The 22,495-nt window shown below is 45.0% G+C and overlaps 1 protein-coding gene across 2 annotated transcripts in view; it reads left to right on the forward strand.

Moving 5' to 3' along the window:
- The window catches only part of Taf1b (TATA-box binding protein associated factor, RNA polymerase I subunit B), a 77,598-nt gene that overhangs the window by 24,868 nt on the left and 30,235 nt on the right, over window positions 1-22,495 (forward strand). For both annotated transcript variants that reach the window (XM_040730731.1, XM_013121945.3), the window contains 5 exons: window positions 706-803; window positions 1,202-1,297; window positions 4,877-5,027; window positions 7,558-7,714; window positions 13,868-13,967. In XM_040730731.1, coding sequence (XP_040586665.1) covers window positions 706-803; window positions 1,202-1,297; window positions 4,877-5,027; window positions 7,558-7,714; window positions 13,868-13,967 — 602 coding nt within the window. The remainder of the gene's footprint in view (window positions 1-705; window positions 804-1,201; window positions 1,298-4,876; window positions 5,028-7,557; window positions 7,715-13,867; window positions 13,968-22,495) is intronic.

Consider the following 22,495-nt stretch of genomic DNA (forward strand, 5'->3'; position numbering starts at 1 on the left):
AGTTTTATCAGAGTAAAACTTTATTAATTGTAACTCATATATGTAAGTAAAGTATGATAGGTAATTGAAAATACAACATGTTAACAAAATGCTAGTTTTGTTAAATATAAATATATTAATTTTGAAATTGATACAAATACATCATATTGGAAAAAAGAATATAAAGATAGAAACTTTTCACAGCTGGACATGGTAGTGGATGCTTATGCTCCTGGCACTTAGGAGGAAGAGACAGAGTTGGGGAGACTGATACAGGTTCGAAGCCTGCCTGGTCTGCATAGCAAGTTCCAGGCTGGGCAGAGTCTCCTAGTGGGACCTTATTTAAAAAAAGACAGAAACAGACTGAAGAGATGGCTCAGCAGTTGGGAGCATTGGCTGTTCTTCCGAAGGATGCCGGTTTGGTTCCCAGCACCTATATGGCAGCTCACAACTGCCTGTAACTCCAGTTCCAGGGGGTCTGACACCCTCACAGACATACACATAGGCAAGATAGATAGATAGATAGATAGATAGATAGATAGATAATTTAGAATAAAGCAAAGTGTATACACACACACACACACAAGGGAAGGAAGGAAGGAAGAAAGAAAAAGAGAAAGACTATTTGAGATATAAAAATAGTTTTTGGCATGTGTAAACAGAAATTGCATTATAAATTAGTAAATTAGGAATGTATGTGTCTAAAGCTTGTTATTTGTCCTTTAGAAAAAGGCTGGGATTGGTATGTGTGTGAAGGTTTTCAGTGCATACTATACCACCAAGCAGAAGCCCTGAAGACCCTTGGAGTAGGCGCAGATCTAAAGGTAAGTCACGCATGTCTAGATGGTAGCTCCTCATTGTTGGAAGGGGAGCTTTGAGTGGACCTGAGGAGGAGTCAGCAGGAAGAGCCCGGCTCTGCCCCGAGTAGAAGTGTCGGCCTATATAAATTGTTTTCATTCTGTGATCCTGATTGTAAAAGGACAGCCTCCATTGTTATCTTAAATGCCTATTCAGCCCCCTAACTCCAAGATTAGAGGTATATCTTAAGGGCTGTCTTTCATCTCCAGCACTGAAAAGCAAGGCGAAGCATTTGTTGATTCAGTGTTTCCCATGTGTCCGGTAAGGAAAAGCAGGTTGTCTGTGAGGGATAAGCATGTGTGGCATAGATGTGCCTGTGCCATGCCATCATAGAGATTCACCACTTTTTTCCCTCCTACCTTAGAGCGAGGTTTTGCACAATCTTTGGAAGCGCTACCTTCAGAAGAGCAAGCAGGCCTATTGTAAAAACCCGGTTCGTACACGAGGACGGAAAGTCAAGGTGAGCCATCGAGCCTAACGAGCAGGAGCAAAATCTGCCTTGTATGACAGAGACAAAGGAGCAGCTTGTAGCTGCTCAAGTCTGACTGGTACTTGTTTATGGATTGTCAGGGAAGGGGCTCTGGTGCAATCCAGAACAATCCAGACCTCACAATGAACTGTGGTTCTTATTAAACTAGTTGTAACATAAAGGCAATTGTAATTCATCTTTCTTTTTTTTTCAAAGATTTATTTGTTACGTATGTAACATTCTGTCTGCATGTCATAAGAACATCAAGTTTTGAGCTTAATTCCCAGCAACCACATGGTAGCTCACACCATCTGATGCCCTCCAGCCTTTATTTTATTGTATCTTATTTTATTTTTGAGTCAGGGTTTCTCTGTGTAGCTTTGGAACCTGTCCTACAACTCACTCTGTAGACCACGTTTGCCTCAAACTCACAGAGATCCTCCTGCCTCTGCCTTCCAAGTGCTGGGATTAAAGATGTTCACCACCACCGTCTGGCTTCATCTTCCTTTTTAAAGTTTTTGTTGTTGTTTTGTTTTTGGTTTTTTGAGTCAGGATTGCACTCCATAGCCCAGGCTAGCCTTAGACTCCTGCTTCAGCTTTTCAAGTGCTAGGATTACAGCCACCACACCCAGCTCACTCAGAGAACTTTAAGGAATTTCTTCCTTGTTTGCAGTGTTGGGGTGAAATTCACAAGCTAGGAAAGTTCCATACCTCTGCGCTCTATCCCTAGACTAGAAGAGTGGAGGCTCTTGAGGGACTCCTGTCATGTGGCTATTTAGTTTGTGGGGTTTGTTTTTCTTGTTTGTTGCTAGAATTTTTTACATGTTATTCCTATTATTATTGTTATTGTTGTTATTATTATCATTATGTTTTTTGAGACAGGACCTTATTATCCCTGGTTAGCCTTAAACTCATAGAGATCCCCTGCCTCTGCTCTCCAAGTGCTGTGATTAAAGGAGTGTGCCACTACCCAGTTTACTTTGTCTTATTTTGAGATAGGGTCTTATGTATCCCAGGCTTGCTATGTAGTCAAGGACAACCTTAACTTGCCTCCACCCCCCAAGTGCTAGATTGACACACATAAGCTTTGGGGCCTTCTTTATGTGCAGAGGACCAAACCAAGGACTTTGTGTATGCCTGGCAAACAGTCTACTACCTGAACCACATCCCCTATCCCGACTCTGTCATTCCCTTCACTTGACATTCCTGCTTACTTTACCCAGCATTTCCATACCCAGTTCCCTTATTGTCTCATCTTAGAAACTTTGAAGTGAAGGAAAGTCGGTCAGGTGGCCTATTAGAGCCGCTCTGTCTGTGATCAGTTTGTTCTGAGTTGATTCAGAAGTGTGCTGTGGTACCTTTAGCTTGGAAAAGAGCACAGTCTGCAGAGAATGGCGAGTGTCCCCACCACAGGGCTAAGATGAGCATCTCAGTCCATGTGACTCACATTTGGTAGAAACTTGGGAGTGTGGCCCAGCACTTCCTTGTTTGGTCAGGTCCACATAGGTCTGTATACAAAGGTCAGCGATCCAGGACTGAGAGTCCCGGGTCAAGATGAAAGGAATAGGTTACAGAGGTGAACAAAGGAGGCACCTCTGAGCCGCACACTCGTCCTCAGTGCTTAGCAACTCATCCCGGGGCTGAGGCTAGAGTGGTTAAGTCATGCAAGGCATATGTTAGGGAAACGACCTGGAATTGACCCTCTTAAATATGAGATGATAAACTTCAACTAGCTCCCCAAAAGTAATTTGGATTAACTGGAAACAGTAAACATTTTGTGATCATAAAGTTATGGAACAGGAGCCTGCCTGGATATGTGAGCCACAGCTTGTCAAGAAAAATAAAAGATGCTATATGGTTTTATGGTGTCTCTTTAAAATGGAAAAAGAAAAAAAAAAGCATTACTCAACATGGTGAGAATGTGACCTTCAAATCTCACACTTGATGTTTTATTTGTGGTTGTCTTTGTGTTCTGTGATGTTGCCTGGTACGTAGAAAATAGGAATGAGAACCGAGGGTTCTTTGTGACACTTTAACTGAAAACTTTTACAGACAAAAGTTTTGTAAGTGTGAGTAAACTCCTGGGTGGACAGTATCACACTAAATCTTGGTAATAACGGGTGAAATCGGAAGCTTATGGGTAAATTTTATCATTTCTGTCTCACAAGTACAGTTCCATCTCCCTTTGTTGAAAGGGAGAGAAAATTGCATTTTAAATTAGAAATGGGTTTGGGGTATAGCTTACAGACAGAACTTGCCCAGCAGTTTGAGCCCATGGGTTCCACCCTCAGAAATGTCGGCTTTTCAGTAAGTCTGTAACTGTATTTTAGAGTTCTGGATGCTACTGTTCCAAGAATTAGAGAAGGCTGCATCTGAACTCTGCCCTATAACTTTTGAGCTATGGATAAACTGAAAACTTCCAGAGCAAGCAAACAAACCTGTACAACAGAGCATCGGGAAAAGTGTTATGTAAGTCAGAATGGTCAGAGAGGGCTTCCCAGGGAGATGGAGGAGCTCTGGGAAGTAGGATAGATTAACATGAGGTGTAGAAGGGAAGAAATGCTGAACTTCTCTCACATTTGGGGAGTGGCATCAGGCTGGGACCTGGCAGTGCACAGGAGATGATGAGTAAGACTCTAGATGAACTTTGGAGATGGAGCCAAGAGGGCTTTCTGATGGACTAGAGGTGGGTTAGGGAGACAGAAGTCCAGGATGACTACAAGGTTCTCAGGCTAAGCATCTAGAAAGAAAGAGGCAGCATAAACTGAAAGGGCAGGTGGGACTGGATGATCGAGAGTTGTGTTTGGGACATGTGAAGCTTGAGGCAGATGTTAGGTATCTAAGAGGAAATGTCATGTAGTGAGAGGTGGGTCTGCAGTTGAAAAGATCAGAATGCAAAACTGTCACAGGGCATTGTAATCATCAAATCTGACACGGCGGTCCCTGCTGGCCTCAGATTCAGTGTGCAGCTGAGGATGACCTTGAATTCCTAATCCTGTCTATACCTCTTTTGTGCTGAGATTACAGCATCCATTACCACACATAGTTTGTGTGTGGGGATTGAATGCAGGTTTTCATGCATGGTAAGCAAGCATTCTACCTCTGCGCTACAGCCTCTAACCAAGTCTTAGTTAGGGCTTCTGTTGTTGTGATAAGACATCATTATCATAGACCAGGCTTGCTGTGGAGTCAAGGACGACCTTGACTTGCCTCCATCCCAAGTGCTAGATTGACACACATAAGCTGTGGTGCCTTCTTTATGTGCAGAGGGCCAAACCAAGGGCTTTGTGTATGCCCGACAGTCTGCTACCTGAGCCACATCCCCACGCCCCTGCACATGTCATTCCCTTCACCTGACAAGAGAGGTACTCCTGGAAGCACAAGACCTGTGTGTGTGTGTGTGTGTGTGTGTGCGTGTGCTAGCAAACTGTCTCCTCGCTTGCCCTGGTTTGCAGTCCTCTCCAGGAAGCATTACTGGGTATTGTTGGGGAACAGTTCCCCAGGAAGGCCTATCACAGAAGCTAATCTTTAAACCCCAGCAGTCATTTCTGTCTGTTATTTTATGGACAGGTATTGGAAGACAATCTTCAGAGTTCAGACTGGGCCAGTGAATTTGAGCTGCTAAGTGATACCAGCTGTCCTCTTGAAAGTGGAGCAGAGTTCCAGTCTGACCCCCAGATTCCAAAGCCTTTTCCTCTCACCAAAGCATCCCCAAAGTCAGGTAAGAGGCGAGCCAGCCTGTAGAGCCTTTCAGAGAACCATTTATGTGTTGTCAGTGTATGTGTACAGAGTGTCCGTGTGACAGTCAGAGGACAGCTCATGGGAGCATTTTCTCCTTCCATAGTGTGGGTCCCAGATCTCTCACTCAGGTTAGAGATCTAACGGCTAACTCTGGCTGCTGGCCTGATGTGTGGAATCTTAAAGCTGACACTTTATCCTAAGAATAACAGTCCTGCCTGGTGTGGTGTGATGCCTATAATCCCAGAACTTGGGAAGTCGAGGCAGGAGACTTGGGAGACTGCTGCCAGGCCTGATGACCTGAGTTTGATCCCAGGAAACCACATGGTGGAAGGAGAGGACTGACCCCCCAAGTTATTCTCTGACCCCACACAGAATTTACCCAGCTGGAGTCACTCAGTCTAATGAAGGAATCAGGTCACAGTGGCTACCAGGGTGTGCATGTGAGTGTGTGTGTATGCAGGTATGAGAGTGTGTGAGTGTATGTGTGTGCAGGTATGTGAGTTGTGTGTGTGTGAGTATGCATGCATGTGAGTGTATATGTGCAGGTGTGAGAGTGTGGGTGTATATGTGTGAAAGTATGTGAGCATGAGTATGTATGTGTGTGTGTATGAGTGCATGTGTGAGTGTATATGTGTGAAAGTGTGTAAGTGCATGTGTGAAAGTGTGAGCATGAGTATGTGTGTGAGTATATATGTGTGAAAGTGTGTAAGTGCATTGTGACAGCGTGTGAGTGTATGTGTGTGTTTATTTGAGTATATGTGAGAAAGTGTAAGTGAATGTGTGAGTGTGTATGTGTGAGAATGTGAGTGTATGTGTGTGTGCATGTGTGAGTATATGTGAGAAAGTGTAAGTGCATGTGTGAGTGTATGTATGTGCGTGAGAATGTGAGTATATGTGTGTGCACGTGTGGACGTGTGAGTGTGCATGTGTGTGTCCAACACACACGGAGCTCAGAGGACAACTTTCAGGAGTCAGAGTTTCTCCTTCCACCATGTGGGTCCTGGGGACCGAACTTGAACCTCCAAAGTTGGTGGCAAACACCTTAGCCTGCTGAGCTAGCTCGCTGGCTCCAGTGCTAACTCTAGAACTATTGTTCCAAGTCAGAAATTTGATCCCCAGCACTGAAAAGGGGGAGACAGCTAATCGCACTTCTCCAGCCAGCAGATTACCTAGTTAACTGCTTACCTGCCATTCATCATGTGCCTGAAGACCATCCTCACCACTGAAGCTCTGCGTGTGCTTTTAAAACATTTGCTCACTGTGCTGCCTAGCTTGGCCTCTGACTCACAACCTCCCTGCCTCAACCTTGACAATGCTAGAAACACAGATTTGTGTCACCACACCTAGTCAGTGTGACATCTTGATTTCTTTGGCAAACTGTCCCTTTTGCCATCTCCGTTGTCTTCGCAATGTCTTCATTCTTCTTGCATAAGCCAGAACCTAGGCTCATGCTTGTGTTTTTCTCATATCTTATACCAGCCATCGCTAAGCCCCCTGACTCTGCCTTCAAAGTCTGCCTGGAGCCTGGCCGCTTTTCACCATCTGCAGAACAAGTGCTCCTAGCCAAGTTCTTGTCCTTCTGTCCTGGAAGAAAGACCTCCTGTTCCCATCCCGGCCCTCCCGTAATTTCATCTCTGCTGTGGACCAGCTAGTAGTTCCAGTCAGAGAGAGGCCATGTTGCTCTCATGTTAGAACTCTCCATTAACTTCTGTCCTTACGTAGAATGAATCCAAAGTACAGACCCTGATTCTGAAGCCCCACACAGTGTAGCCCCACTGTCTGCACTGTAGTCTGCGCACACACATCCACACACCCCCACCCTACCCCCACACACCTTTTTGCCGCTGTTGGCCTGTTGGGATTTTCCTTCAAGGTGGAGTTCGTCAGCTCTGTGCTCAGATACCGCCCGCCTCCTTAGAGAGGTCTTTCTGGCCATCCACTCGCCCCTCCCACCTTTGTCTGCCCCTGCACTGCCATTTTCCTGAGTAGCATTTTCCTCTGTGCATTGCGATGTTTGCTTATTGTTCTTAGGAGAGTGTAAATTACAGGAGAGGCGAGGCATCATTCACTCTCATTTCCCCAGACCCAGGGGAGCGGCTCAGTGAGATCCACGCCTATTTGTAGAATGGACAGTGTCCTCTAGAAGGAACCTGGAGGGTGGTGGGGTGGGAGAAAGTGCTGCCTCCTTCAGGGGCTCTGGGAGAGGCCTCTCTGAGGACACCATGCCAAGGACACCATGCCAAGGACTTACACACTTTCAGTGTTCTGTGTAATTTCCATCCTTTTATTTTAAAAAGTTTGTGTTGGCTGTTTGCAAATTTACCTCTCTTCAGAATTTCACTCCACCCCACTCCCACAGATAACCTAACTGCCTGTTAGCCTGGTTCCCTTCCAAAGCCTTCATGGACCTTCATCGCCAGATTGTTTATGCAAAGCAAATCAGTTATGATCCACCTTGAATGCCCCGTGTTTTGTTACTCATTTTTTAAAGTCTTGCTTTGTTCCTGAAGAAGCAGCAGATATCTGTTCTGGATCTGTTGATGGAGTGGAATACTCGGAGCGGAAGGAGAAGGGTGTGTTGAAGATGACCGTGCCCAGGACCCTTGCTCTCTGCTACCTGTCCTTGCTCTGGCAGAGAGAGACAATGACCCTTTCAGACCTTTTGAGGTGAGCCGAGCTGACTTCCTGATTATTTGTTCATAGTTTTCTGTGGGAACTTAGGATATTCCTAACTTTACAGGGCAGACCCTGGGACTTTGGGAAGTGCGTGGGTTACTTTTCTCCTTGTGACTTGAGAACTGACGGAAGCAACTAACTTAGGAGAGAGAGACCGGTGCTGGCTTGTGGTGGAAGGGTTACGTGCAGTCCTCCATGCTGGTGGAAGGGTTACGTGCAGTCCTCCATGCTGGTGGTGGGCTACGTCAGATCACCAAGTAGAGGGAGGGATGAGTTGTCTTTATTTCATTTCTCTTCTGTATTTGGTTCAGGGCCTAGCCCATGGGGGGTGCCACCTGCATCCATAGTGCATTTTCCCTTAGTTAAATCTCTCTGGGAACATTTCCCCAGACATGCCTGAGGTAGATGTGTCTCCTAGACCAGTCCAAATCCAGTCAGATTGACAATGACCCTGCATGGAGCTTGGGTTCTCATTCTTGAAGTTAATTGCCTTTAAGTCTAATAATTTGAGCTTTTACTGATACAGTGGAAATTGTAGTGTTCCCCTCATGTGAGATATTAGAAAGTTAATTATCTAATGTGAATAAAGTACTTTGAAGAGAAAGGTAACATTAATAGTGCTGTATAGACATCTTAAATATTTTTCTAAGAAAAGCTGAATAGGGGATCTTTTACTAACAAAATGCATTAGCAGTTATATAAAACCATGTATTACGGCTGTAAAAACTAAAATATAGGCAGTCTGTTTATTAGGAAAAGTTAATATCAAAGCTATAGAAAGACCTGTAATGCAGTAGTAGGCCTTTATATATTTCAAGGTAGTCTAGAGAATTTTAGACAGGAAGACTGGCCTAAAGAAGGAGATGCCTGAGCCAAAGCCAGCTCTGTTATACAGGATTTATAACTAATGAGCTGAGTGAACAAGAATCAGCCACTTACTAGGCAGACCACAGTCATTAACATGTTCATCTCTCCCTTCCTTTATATGTGTTGTGAATAATAACATTGGATTTAATCAGTATGTGGAATGCTTACAAGGGCACATACAAGTTTGAAGCTAGACTTCTGGTTCTACCAATTCGTTGTCGTCACATGACATGTTGTTGAGCAAGTCAGTAAATGTCTGTTTCTGCTTCCCTCTAGGTAACATGGGCTATATTAATAATGGCACCTTAGGTTCTAACCATGTCGGCCATCGGCAGTTAGAGCAAGTCAGTAGAGCTCTGGCTAGTTGTGATTGTTTAGTTTTCCTCATCACCATGATCCTTGTCGTCGTCATTATTGGTGCTTGACCCTTTTATTAAATAGAATGCTTCTTGTAAATGATGATAGTGCCTTTGATTTGGCACATTAACCAAATAACCAAGCTTTTCTCAGGTGTGAAAACCACTTGTGATTCTGAGTTGAATATTGCCTTGCTTTGTGCTCTCTCTAGATGACATCATCTTCTCCCAAGAGAAAATGATTAGAATTATTATTTGTGTGCCGAAGACTCCCAAGTCTGTATCCCCGTCCAGACTTGTCTAGTGAGGGCCCGACCCATATATTTATTCATCATCTGTGTAGCTGCCCACTGGCCATGACTACTTGATGTCTTTATGGTTAAGTCTGTATGACTACAAAGTGCCTCACCATCTGCCTCTTGGACCCTGCTCTTCTCCACTTGCAGTGACCCTGGTGGAGCTTCTCCTGGCCTCTCTCCTCACTACGTGCAGTCATTATATCACTTGTGCTTCCAAAACCCTGGTCCATTCTTCCCTGTGCCTCACCTCACCTGGGTGCTTGCTGATTTCCCAACTGAGCTCTGCAGTCTTGTCATTCCTCCCCATCTTCCTGCTGATGGCCTGAGGGTCTTTCAGAACCATCCCTGATCCTGAAACCTAATGGTGACTTCAGAGCTGGGTCAAGGGACCAGCCGTCCCAGGGCAATCTGTAAGAGGGCAGTAGAACCCTCCAGAAATTCAACAAATGACAAGAAAATACCTGCTGTTCTTCTCAGGGGAAACCCTGTGTACATGGAAGTGACAGTCCCTGTTCCCAGTCCCTCCCTTGCTTACTCTCCTTGGCTCTGATTCTCCTCCCCCACAGAGGGGAATTCTAAAATGCCTCCGAGATTGGATCTAGTTAGCTGGAGGGCTGTCACTCTGCACCTTGGGGTGTACAAGTTGGGGACAGAGCTTCGTCGCTTGGGGCAGTGGGCGAAGGGGCTGTCATTGTTCCTAGCACTTTGCTTTTCCCCTGGAAAGAGCTCTAAGACAGATCTTAGCTTGTCACCTCTTGACCTGCAGCTCCAGCATTATCTGGGGACCGAGATTCCTGCAGAGTTGCAGGAATCAAACTCTGGGCTAGGGCCTGCTTATCTCCTGCCCTGCAGGAGATTCTTCAGGGTCTTCCAATCAGAGAGCCTCCTGCTAAGCTTTGCAAAGCTGAAGAACAGTGGTCTGCAGGGAGACATGCCAGAATGCATGGATGTCTTTCTCCCTCTCTCTTTTCTTTTCTTGAGACAGGGTTGTTCACTCTGGAGACCAGGCTGGCCTCTAAGAGAGAGATCCACCTGCCTCTGCCTCCAGTGCTGCGACTGAAGGTGTGTGCCACCACGCCTGACCCTAATGATCTTACCAGTTGTAAGCTGTTGTTCCTATTTGTCTTCAGAGCAGTAGCATCCATAGGTCTTGGGATTAGTTCCTTCCTTCACATTACTACAGAGGCCCCTGCTGCTGGCTCTAACTGCAGGAAGTGTCAGCAGCCAGCATCTAGTGTACAGATATCTGCTGACTATCTGCTGTACTTGTACAGTGGTCTGTAGCTCAGATCCTTGAGATGCGGTTGGAAAGGATGAGTGGCAAGCCCCCTCTCTGATGAGGTTGAAGACAAAAGGGGGAGACAGGGATGGGCATGAATAAAGGGGAAATGATCCATCAGGCAGGTGTAGACTAGAGGCTGAACTTGGATGCTGTGGAAGAACCACCTGAACAGCTGCTTTAGACTATTAGAGAGGGGTCTCAGCTGCATTTGCCAACCCGTGAGGATCCCGGCTTTCCGAGGAGAGGGCTTTGAGCACCAGGCTCTAAGCAGGAGCAGAGTGAATAGTGGGCCTGGAGGGAGAGAACTGATTGAAAAGTTTCTACACCTGATAAGCCTCTCTGCCAATGCAGCAATCCAAATCAGACCAAATCAAACTGAATTAGTAAAAGCCCACGTTTAATGGATACAGAGCTCCCAGATGGCCTTCCAGCTCCCCAGAGAGAAACCGAGAAAGAGAGACCGGGAAAACCACACGTCTATTTTCTGGGAGGCAGTTTAAATACTCTGTGAGAATGGTCTTGAACGTCTCTGGGGGAGGGGTCATCATTTGGCGGACTTTCTGAGATGCAGCAGGGATTGGAGATAGGGGAGGGGACTTGGGTGGAACCTCCACCAGAACATCCCAGACTCTTTGGGTGTATGAATGCCAGGGGTAGGGGTGAAGCTTTCACCAGAACACTGATGAAGGAAGGGAGGATTGAGAAGTGAATAGGAAAGAGGTATGTCTTTGTAAGTCATGCTAGGATCAGGAACTTTTCCCCTCTTTAAAAAAATTCTCTGACACTTTCATATGTGTATATAATAATTTTAGTTGTTTTTACCTCCAATTCTCTCATCACCCATAATTTTTAAAAATTGAGGAATAATTTACATATAACAAAATTTTCAACCATTAAGAATATGTAATTCCTAGCGACTGGAGAGGGCTCAGTGATTAAAAGCACTTCCTGCTCTTCTTTCAGAGGGCCTGACTTTGGTTCCCAGCATGCCCATGGCATCTCACAGTTTGTGAGTCCAGTTCCAGGGGATCCAATGCCCTTCTCTGGCCTGCGTGGGCACTAGGTGCACATGTATTATATACACAGATGTTCAGGAAAACACTCATATGTATAAAATAAATACATCTTTACAAAGATGCACAGTTTACTCCAGGCATGGCGATGCAAGCCGTTAACCCTCTGTACTGAGGAGACAAGCAGACACAAGTGTAAAGTGTGTTCCAGGCCCGCCAGGGCTACACAGTGAGACCATCTCACATAACAAAACAAAACAGTAAAGTGCAACTTAATGGTTTTCAGCATATTCACAAAAATATGCAACCATCACTTTGATACACTTTCAGGACATATTTTATCACCTTAAAAATAGCCCTGTGCGGGCTGGAAAGATGGCTCAGCCATTAAAGGCTAGGCTCACAACCAAAAATATAAAAATAGCCCTGTGCCCATTAGGACTTTGGGTTTAAGTGCTAAGTGAGCAGAGGGGAGGTTGCCGACAGAGACCGTCTGAGCTGTGTTCATGAAGGGTCACTGGGACAGCTGTGTGGAAATGATAGCCTGTGCAGGAAAGGCAAGCAGGAGGCAAGTGGCCTCTTACTATGCTTTAGGTAAGAGCTGATGACTTCCCAAGCCGGTGGGGAGGGACATGGAAAGGACCAATGGGCAGGACTGGTGCCCAGTGCACACAGCTCTGATAACTGCACAGCTTGTTAAATTCCAGTGTGTCTCAAACCAGAGATCCAAAACTGCAGTAACATTATGAGCAGAGAGTGTTTCCAGGAGTACCTGCTGAAGCGCTCCGCTCCGCTGGGCTGGGCAGGAGAGGAGAGGCATGCAGGATGCTTTCATTTGGTGCCAGTTCCTTAGTCAACAACTTCCTGGATTGACCCGGATAGCCAGCTGTTAATCCCCACGAAGGGAAATAAGTGGTGTGTTCGAATTCTGATGGAGTTGCCATTCATTGGGAAAACAGTTTTTCTAAAATACATTTCAAATTCAAAAGTAAGCAGACTTTGAGAAGAGGCTGCAAACAGTACCGTAGATGGTGAGATCCCACATGCCTCAAGATGCTGCTCCCCAGATTCCTCTCTCTCTCCTGCCTCTCCTGCTGCACTCAGCACGCTTCTCTGCTGCCCTTGTCTGCCGAGCTGCAGGGTGGGTGGGGCAGCTCTTCATCCCTGTTCCTCTGTCGCTTCCAGCACCGGGCGCACTGATAGCATGTGTTCTCACATTTATTATGTGTATGTATCGTACATGTCACATATCATATGTGTGTGTAGATATATATCAAAGAGTAAATAATGTATATATAAGCATTTGGAAGTCTAGGTGGCTTTGAGGTGATATGTATTGTATCGTGTATATAATAATGCCAAGCTAATATTGTAGTTTACTATGCATAGATACTGTGTATAAACTAAAACAACTAATGAAAACCCACCTGGGAGAGGTTTTCATCCATTTGTATCTTAAATATTTAATTCTTATGTTTCAGTACACCAAAAGGAATCATATTTTCCTTTTGAGATTAAGCATAGGTCAGCACTTTTCCAGACAGTGCATTTTGGGAGCTTCTTCCCAACTGGGTCTTGTTTACCTTGATGCCTTGTTTCAGGATTTGCACACCAGACCCCGCCCTGCATGCTCGTGCTCTCTCTCCCTCATCCTCTCCATCTCTCCCCTTTGTTTCTTACTGTGGGTTTATTGACTGACTGCCTACATCTTCCTCTTCTCTTTAGAACTCAAGTTCTGCACGAACAGAAACTTTACCTGTTTGGTTCACTGCTGTTTCCCCACAGTGCTGACTGACAATATTGTACCCCACAACTTTATTTGACTTGATGGATGAAATATAAATAAATGTTTTAGTCCATTTTTAAACTCTGAAGTTTTCTTCAGACTCAACATTTGACTCAAAGTGCTTGGCCTCCCGCTGTATACAAGGCACTGGGATGGAAGCCTTAATAGTTTTCCCATCAGCTAGCGTGCACTGGGCAAGGTCCTGAGGACAGAGGGGGACTAGGACACAGGGACCAAGGAATTGCTTCCTGAAGGAGGAGTGAGCAGGATGAGCAGGAGCTAGTCATGTGACGGCAGCCAGATGTGGAAGGAGTACTCCGGGAGCCTGGTGTGCGCGGACAGGTACACACTCCTCAGACACACTTGGTTAGAGTTAGACACTCTGTAGACAGTCATCTGACTGTTCTCCTACAGGGATATGGGGGACGGCAGCTTTCTCTTTAAAATATGATGGAGATAGAATCCACCGAGCTAGTTCTCCATTCCCTTGTGAAGGGGGAGATTGTCAGCTTTCATCAAGACTTCTTTCTGTGATGTGCAGGTTTGTAGAAGAGGACCGTATCCCATATGTAAACGCTTTCCAGCTTTTTCCAGAAGAGATGAAAGTGTACGGTCGTGACAAAGGCATCTTTGCTATAGAGGTAAGTTGTGTGCCTCTGTGCATTGCAGTGATTACCAAGGCAACAGCGCATTGTTTGTATGGTCTCTGGTGCAGTATTTGAGTCTGCAGTTTTCTAGCATGTCCAAAGTCTAGTTTCCACAGCTGTAACATAATGAACAGTAGATGTCGTCTTTTTTAAAATTTGTTCATGTGACCACTCTGAAAAAGATGTGTGTCTGTCTGTCACTGTTCACACATGGCGTGGCTTCTCTGGAGAGAAGAAAGTCATCGCTTGTGCCAGGAGGTGCCAGTTCAAGTCTGCTTGTGTTAGTTGGTCTTCCTTCCTGAGACAGGGTCTCACTGCCTCACTTGCTGGCCTTGAACTCGCCATCCCTCCCGTGAGCCTGCTGAGTGCTGAGATTGCAGGGGTGGGCCACCACCTGGCCTCCTGATCTTCCTCTGCGCCTATTTTCCAATGGAAATGCGTCTGCCCTACAGCTGTGCATCTTAGGTACCACTGAGTGTGCAAAGCTTACCTCCCTTTATTCTTCACCAGACAGTTGTAAGTACGCTAAATGTTAAAGTTAGTTAAGTGTTTTCTTCCGTTTTCCACAGACTAGGACTTTGTGGCCTCTGTGATGATGGCACTGTTTGTAACTTAAGAGACTTCCGTGGAATTCATACCAGTGGTTTCTGACTCTAGTAATGCTTGTGGCAACTTAATAAAGACAGCTTAGTATATAATACAGTGACGTTAAGGCTAAAACATTGTAGTTTTTCCACAGCCTTATATTCCAGGCAGATCATGAGGTCTGGGTCTGGACTGGATCTCCCATGTTAGAAGTCTTCTGTGCCATGATGGTTTGTCAGCCTTTGCTGAAAATGACAGCTAACAGGTCACAGCTCTTTTCTTTCAAAAACAAGCATTGGACAACAATGTCTAAAAATCCCCAAGAACATAGGTCTGGAAAAATTGACCAAAGTGAGCAGTACATTAAGAAATACTATTTATCTATAAAAAATAAAAACAGCAGCGACAGAAAACTCTGTAGAACTTCAGTAAAAACAGTGAGTCTGCAGTATTTTTACCTAAGGTTGCTCCCACCAGTCACCGACTTCGTCCCAGCTGTGGGATGCTGCTGCCAGGGTGTTACTGTTACCATTAACTTCATTGCTGGAGAGAAACAGGGGCCAGGTGAAGTAGAAAATTCCACAGGGAATGTCCTGAGAAAGGCCACACCCTACCAGCCTGAGACTGTCCGCTGATGAACCAAGCAGAGAGCAGAGTTGTTAAGGGGACAGCGCAGATGCTGAGCAGTGTTCCTATGATGTCACAGTGGGCGGAGAGAAATCGGCATCAGTCAAAAGTTGATGTTTCACACCAGAAGTTGAGGCACAGACTGTGTGTCTGTCTATCTCTATTTTCCATCTATCATCTATCCATCCATCTATCTTTGTTACTTTATTTATTATTGTTCAATCTTTCAAAAGTAGGTGGAGTCCCTTCTTCAGAAATAGAATTTGAGGCAGGAGAAATAAAAAAAGATTAGGACCAAATAATCTCATAACTTTTTTTCCTCCTCAGCTAGTTAATTCTCTTAGAAAATACTTTATCTTTGTTTGGCCACAAGTCAGTAGGTTGCCTAAGTCATTCACTATTTGATAGTACATGATGGGGGACATTTTTGTCATGTTTATTATTAAAAGATTAGTGAGGAAGACGGTCAGTATTATGCAGACTATGTAAGTGGTCTCTTTTCAGAAAATCGTTTCTATTAAAAAACCCTGTGACTAAAAGGTTGAATCAGCCCTTGTCCTATGCTGGCTTGTCAGTGATGATATCATACAGACAGAATTTGGGAAAAGTTTCAGTATTCACCTTGTCTCTGAAATTAATTAGAGGAACTAATTGTAGTCCATTGCCAAATCTAGCAGGACCATAGAAGGTAAAACCCTCTTATCCAAGGTTTTAGTTATCTGTGGTCAGCCACAGTACAAAAATGTTAGATGAAAATTTCAAGAAGTAACTTGAAAAGTTTTGAGTAACGTGATGGGTCATCCCTTGTTTTGAGTGGTGTACTGTTGCCCGAGTGGGAGTCATCCTTTTGTTTTGAGTGGTGTACTGTTGCCCGAGTGGGAATCATCCTTTTGTACAGCCTGTCGGTGCCGGGCATGTGGCCTGCCCGGCACATAACCTGCCCACTTGTCACTTGACTGCCATTTGGTTATCAGAACGACTGTTACAGGATCAGTACCAATCACATCGCTTAGATTCTGTAGATACTAATGTACTTAGTAATGACATAAGATACAGGAGCAGTGATGTCGACAATTCAGGAGCAGCCATAAAGTGTTGCCTTTATGTGGAAAGGCCAAAATACAGGATGGAGTTCTGAGAGTACAATCCCAATTACATCACTAGAAATGACTTGTTATATGAATCTGGAATGGGGGTGGGGTATGTGCATGTGAGCACTGGTGTCTGAGCAGCCCAGAGGCTTAGAATCCCACTGGAGCTGCAGTCACAAGTGATTCTGAACGACCTACACGGGTGCTAGAACCCAACCCAGGTCCCTGCGATAACAGCATGTGCTCTTCTGTACTGTGCCACCTTCAGCCCTGCCACGCCTACTGTGTGCACTGTTTGTTCTGCTCTGTTATTAGTTGCTAATGTCATATGTGTGTGTGTATGTATGTGTGTGTATGTATGTGTGTGTATGTGTGTGTATGTATGTATGTATGTGTATGTGTGTGTATGTATGTGTATGTGTGTGTATGTATGTGTGTGTATGTATGTTTATGTATGTATGTGTGTATGTGTATGTGTGTGTATGTATGTGTGTGCATGTGTGTATGTGTATGTGTATGTATGTGTGTATGTGTGTGTATGTATGTGTGTGCATGTGTGTATGTGTATGTGTATGTATGTGTGTATGTGTGTGTATGTATGTGTGTATGTATGTATGTGTGTATGCGTGTGTATGTATGTGTGTGTGCATGTATGTGTATGTGTGTGTATGTATGTGTGTGTATGTATGTATGTGTGTATGTGTATGTATGTGTGTATGTGTGTGTATGTATGTATGTGTGTGTATGTGTGTGTATGTGTGTATGTATGTGTGTATGTATGTGTGTGTATGTACGTGTGTGTGTGCATGTATGTATGTATGTGTGTGTGTATGTATGTGTGTGTGTGTGTGTGTGTGTGTGTGTGTGTGGAAGCAGGTGATACATAGAAGCCTGGGCACTACCTAGGAGGTTCCATGCATCCTTTAAGGATTTTGGAATATATGCCAGGGATTGCTGTCATTTATAATAAAAAAAAAGAAAGTTATTGATGAGAGTCAGCTCAGGTGCTTTGAAAATGATAATTTGCGTATCAAAGTTTTAAGAGCACTCTGTGACAAACCAAACTTGTGTGATTTGTGAAGTAGTTCTCTTTTACTTCTTTAATGTGTGTGTGTGTGTGCCTGCATGTGTGCACATGTGTGTGAACATCTTGCTATTGTCTTCTTTCTAACAAATAGTGTTAAGTCAGAGACAATAGGAAGGATGCCATGTTGTGTTATACAATTTGGGGGGGTGGGGCTAGGAAAATTATTCCAAAAAGAAAGTCATTGTTTTTATTCATTCTTTGGAAGTGAAATTACAACTTAAAATTTGTTCAAAATAGGGGCTGGAGAGATGGCTCAGTGGTTAAGAACACTAGTTGATCTTCCAGAGGACCTGAGTTCAATTCTCAGCAACCATATGGTGGCTCACAACCATCTGTAATGAGATCTGGCGCCCTCTTCTGACCTGCATGGATACATATAAATAAATAAACAAACAAACAAATAGGAAAAATTGTTCAAAATAAAGCTGAATGGTGGTGGCACACATCTTTAATCCTAGCACTTGGGAGGCAGAGGCAGGAGAATTTCTGAGTTCAAGGCCAGCCTGGTCTATAGAATGAGTTCCAGGACAGCCAGGGCTGTTACACAGAGAAACCCTGTCTCAAAAAACCAAAACCCAAACCAAACCAAAAACAATTGTTCAAAGTAGGATAAAGTTATTTATATGTTCCCTTAGCCAAATTTCCTTTACCAATAATGTTTTGGCCTCCATTTTTAAAAAATGTACTTTTATTATTCTAAATTGCATGTGTGTATCTGTGGGTGAATATTGCACACGAGTGCAGGTTGGCATCCATTTTTAAGTAGATTCTTTTCAGCAACTTTTACTAATACAAGCTAACTTTGGATAGCAATAACAGTAGGATGAAAATACAGTGAAGCTACAAAAATCACACTTGGCTACTGAGATTGCATGTTGGGTAGAGAGGCCTTTTTCCAAGCCTGACAACCTGAATTCAACCCCAAACCCACATGATACCAAGAGATAACCAGTTCCCTTAGGTTGTCCTCTGACCTACACGCACATACACATGCTAAGTAAATAAATGAAAATCCTTTAATAATACTTATGATCTAGAATGTTATATTTAAGTGAAAATCTTTTAATGACTTATTTCCATTTTTTTACATTGTAGCCACGTTTTTAAAAGATGTATTTACTTTTCTTTTTGTCGAGGTCGTTGAAGACACTTTATCTGTGAAGAATTGAGCTTGTTATATTTTTGTGAGGTACTAATTGGAACCATTGACCCAAATGAAAGTGTGTGACTAGAAGGGCGGTTAAGCAGCCCACACCATGTGACTGACACCTCAGGCTGTTGCACACTGACTTCCTGCATCTTTGAGTGGGGATTCGGTCGTGGTGAGAGATTTGTCACCACGTGCATTGCATCCCTCAGCTCCAGCGTCTGCACATTCAAGCTCTAACCGCGGGTGTGAAGCAGAGTCCCTAAAACCTTGGCTATCATGAAGCAGGCTTGGAGGGGACCAACCTGAAGGGGGAGGGCCCAACCTGAAGGGGGGGGGGACCAACCTGAAGGGGGAGGGCCCAACCTGAAGGGGGAGGGCCCAACCTGAAGGGGGGGACCAACCTGAAGGGGGAGGGGCCCAAGCTGAAGGGGGGGGCTGCTGTCTTTAGTTGCCCTTTTTCTTCATGCCAGGAAAGAAAGACTGCGTGTGGTGCACATGTGTGTGCACTTGTGATGGTGAATACCCACAGATGATTTTGGGAGCAGAGTGTGGTTGCCGCTTCCGCCTGACCTGGGGAAAACAAAAGGAAATAGTAATAGTAGAAACCCCTGCTGTGTTTCAGCAGCCCTGGTTTGAAATGCTTTCTAACTGATTACTCACGCCAAGCCCATGCGGCGTGTTTCATGCACTGTTATTGTCTTTTTATAGTCCAGTGTGTGACAGTAGCTAGGTAGCTGGGCCGGCACTCTTACTCTGAACATAGCCCAGGCTGACAGGGAACAGGAGGCAGAGATAGGGTAAAGGGAGCCTCAACCTACTTACTGGAGCCAGCAGGTGGCCTGAGGCAGAGATGGCACTAGGAACAAAAGCCCTGTGATAGAGGACAGACTGGTGGTTCAAATGGGAGGTGTTCCGTTTCTGGCCCGAGGCCAGGCCTGCTAGCCAGAGCAGCCACGTGAAGTGGGCTCCTTCCTGATATGGCAAGTTAGTATTTCCTGGCTTGGGCAGGGGTGAGGTCATTGGTATGAAGGACAAAGGACCCCTGTTTCCCAACAAGCCAGCTTGTTGGAATGTGGTAGAATAGCCAAACCTGGTGACACCAGGGGGGAAACACCATTCTTGGAATCTTGTTTGGGAGACTAAAAACCCACGTTCTTCATCTTGGAATTGGTCTGGACTCAGAGTTGGTATTTTATCTTTATGGTACATACACAGATGTGTACAAATGTGTGTGTGTCTGAGTGTGTGATGTATGTGTGCGTGTGTACACTTATGCAGAAACCAGAGGATGCTAAGTGCTTTCCACTATTGCTGTTTCTTGTTTACCTAATTGCTTTGAGGCAGAGTCTCTCACTAGACCCGAAGCTTACTTTTTGGCTAGGCCAGCTAGTCAGCCAGCTCCTGGGAGCCACCGGTCCTCACCCACCAATGCTGGGGTTATAACACATGCAGCCATGTCTGGATCTCACCTGGGTGCTGGGAGTTAGACTCAGACCCTTTGCTTGTACAACACATGCTCTTTTCCCCAGCCCTGTTTTGCATGTTTTAAATGGCGTCCCACATACACTGAGCAAAGCCTGGACTTCCTAGGTTTCCTTTGGGAGTAGAAGGTACCCGAAGTCATCACACAGTAGAGGCTTGCTTTTAAAAAAAAATGATTTGAAGCTGAGCATGGTGGCGCATGACTTTAGTCCCAGCACTCTGAATGCAGAGCCAGCTGGATCTCTGTGAGTTTGAGGCCAGCCTGGTCTACAGAGTGAGTTCAGGGACATTCAGAGCTGCACAGAGACACCCTGTCTCAAGAAACCAAATAGCATTATTAATAATAATTGGTTTGAAATCTTTAACTTTAGACTTAATGGCTTAAAATTGCTTATGGGAGCCTCCTGAGCCTGGTTGGAATGTCTTGCTAGAAAGGCCAGTGCTCTGTCCCCTTGTTCTAGCATGTGCCTTTGTGTTGTTGCATATCTGGCTTTCCTGCAGGGCCACTTGTCACCTTTGTGTTAGTTCTCTGCTTAGCCTTGGCTTACAGAAAGTCCCTCTTTCTTCAGCCCTGGCTTGTTTTCTTTCCCGCCTCTCCCTCCATGGCCACAGTGAGCATACCTCCTGACCAAGGAGCTTCTGTGAGTCCTCACAGCCACTGCTCATCCAATACTCCGAGTTGTGCTTGGGCAAGTTTGCGTGTCTGTTCTGCTGGTGTCTGAATGTATTCTGGTGGCCAATGCCCCAATCAAATCGCAGCCCAGGACAGACACCAGCATCTTCATCCTAGATGAATGGGAAACTACAGCTAGAGGGAATTGGGTGATGACACAAGTCTGCTTTTCATGTTTCCAATGTGGAAACTGACCCAAGAATCCTTCAGTCCATGAGGATTGCCTGTGATGTGGGAGTATGTGATAAGTATCCACACAATGGCTCCCGTCAGGCCCCAAGAAGGAAGCTGCTTCCCCTGACAGGAATGAAAAGCTGTTGTATGTGTGTGGTTGGGGGGAGAGTGTTGGTTGTGAAAAATAAGGTTTTCAGTATAACTTTGCATTAATTAGCCTTTGATTGTGCCCATTTCTAGGATGTCTCAAAGTAGGGTCTAGGACGTTTCTGCACATCCGGCTTCCATAGGCTCTTAATCTTGGTTATAGAGGATATTGCATTTTGAGCTGAATTTATGTGTTTGAGATTAGTATCAAAATAGTTCTTTTTAATTAGGAAATGTAAGTTTTACTGTTTCTGCATGTAGTGTGCACACATGTGTTGTGTGATGGAGGCCAGAAGTCAAGTGTCTACCTCTACTTCTCCATCTTTTTTTTTTTTTTTTTTTTTTTTTTGGAGAGGCCTCTCACTGAACCTCGAACTCCCTGTTTTAGTTGGACTGGCTGACCTGCAAGGCCAGGATCCTGCCTATTTCCTGGTATCCCTTCCTGGGAGTGGGACTGAGGTCACTGATGTGCACGCCTGGCATTTGTATGGGTGCTGGGGATCGGAGCTCAGGTCCTCATGCTTGCATAGGAAGCTCTATACCCACTGAGCCACCTCTGCCAGCCTAGTGTCATAGTTAGGGTTTTGTTACTGTGATAAAATGCCATGACCAAAAGCAACTTGGGGAGGAAAGGGTTTTTATTTCAGCTCACAGCTCCACAGCACAGCCCATCAGGGAGAGAAGTCAGGGCAGGGACTCCAGCAGGGCAGGAACCAGGATGATGCAGACCATGGAGGAGTGCAGCTTGCTGGCATCTTCCTCTCCCAGTACCCAGGACCACCTGCCTAGGGCTGGCTCCACCCACAGTGGGCTGGGCCCTATCACATCAATTCTTAAGACAGTTCCCCATATATTTGCTTACAAGATAATCGTATGGAGGCACTTTAATTAAGAATTCCTCGCCGGGCGTTGGTGGCGCACGCCTTTAATCCCAGCACTCGGGAGGCAGAGGCAGGTGGATCTCTGTGAGTTCGAGACCAGCCTGGACTACCAAGTGAGTTCCAGGACAGCCTCCAAAGACACAGAGAAACCCTGTCTCGAAAAACCAAAAAAAAAAAAAAAAAAAAAAAAAAAAGAATTCCTCTTCCCAGGGCCTGGAGAGATGGCTTGGTGTTTAAGAGCACTAGCTGCTCTTGTAGAGGACTGGGGTTCAGTTCCCAGCACCCACGAGGCAGCTCACAATTGTCTGTAGCTAAAGTTCTAGTAGCTCTGACTCCTTCACACAGACGTATATGCAGGCCAAACACCAATGCACATAAAACAACGAAGATTTGTGTCAAGTTGACAAAAACCGACCAGCCCACCCAGTTTTACTTTCCTCCACCCTATCCACATAATTACTTTTTAGTTATTGGTTTCTTCATAAGCATATGCAGTATTTCCTTAGGACATTTTTGTGCATGTGTACCCTTGTGTTTTCCTCACACTTGCTGATCTGTCACCCGCCCACTGTCTCTTCTACTCCTCAAGTAGTATCCTTTCTGTTTTTGCATGCATATCCATGTA

The sequence above is a fragment of the Mesocricetus auratus genome, unplaced genomic scaffold (genome assembly GCF_017639785.1).
Source record: "Mesocricetus auratus isolate SY011 unplaced genomic scaffold, BCM_Maur_2.0 Super-Scaffold_100024, whole genome shotgun sequence".
Classification (NCBI taxonomy): domain Eukaryota; kingdom Metazoa; phylum Chordata; class Mammalia; order Rodentia; family Cricetidae; genus Mesocricetus; species Mesocricetus auratus.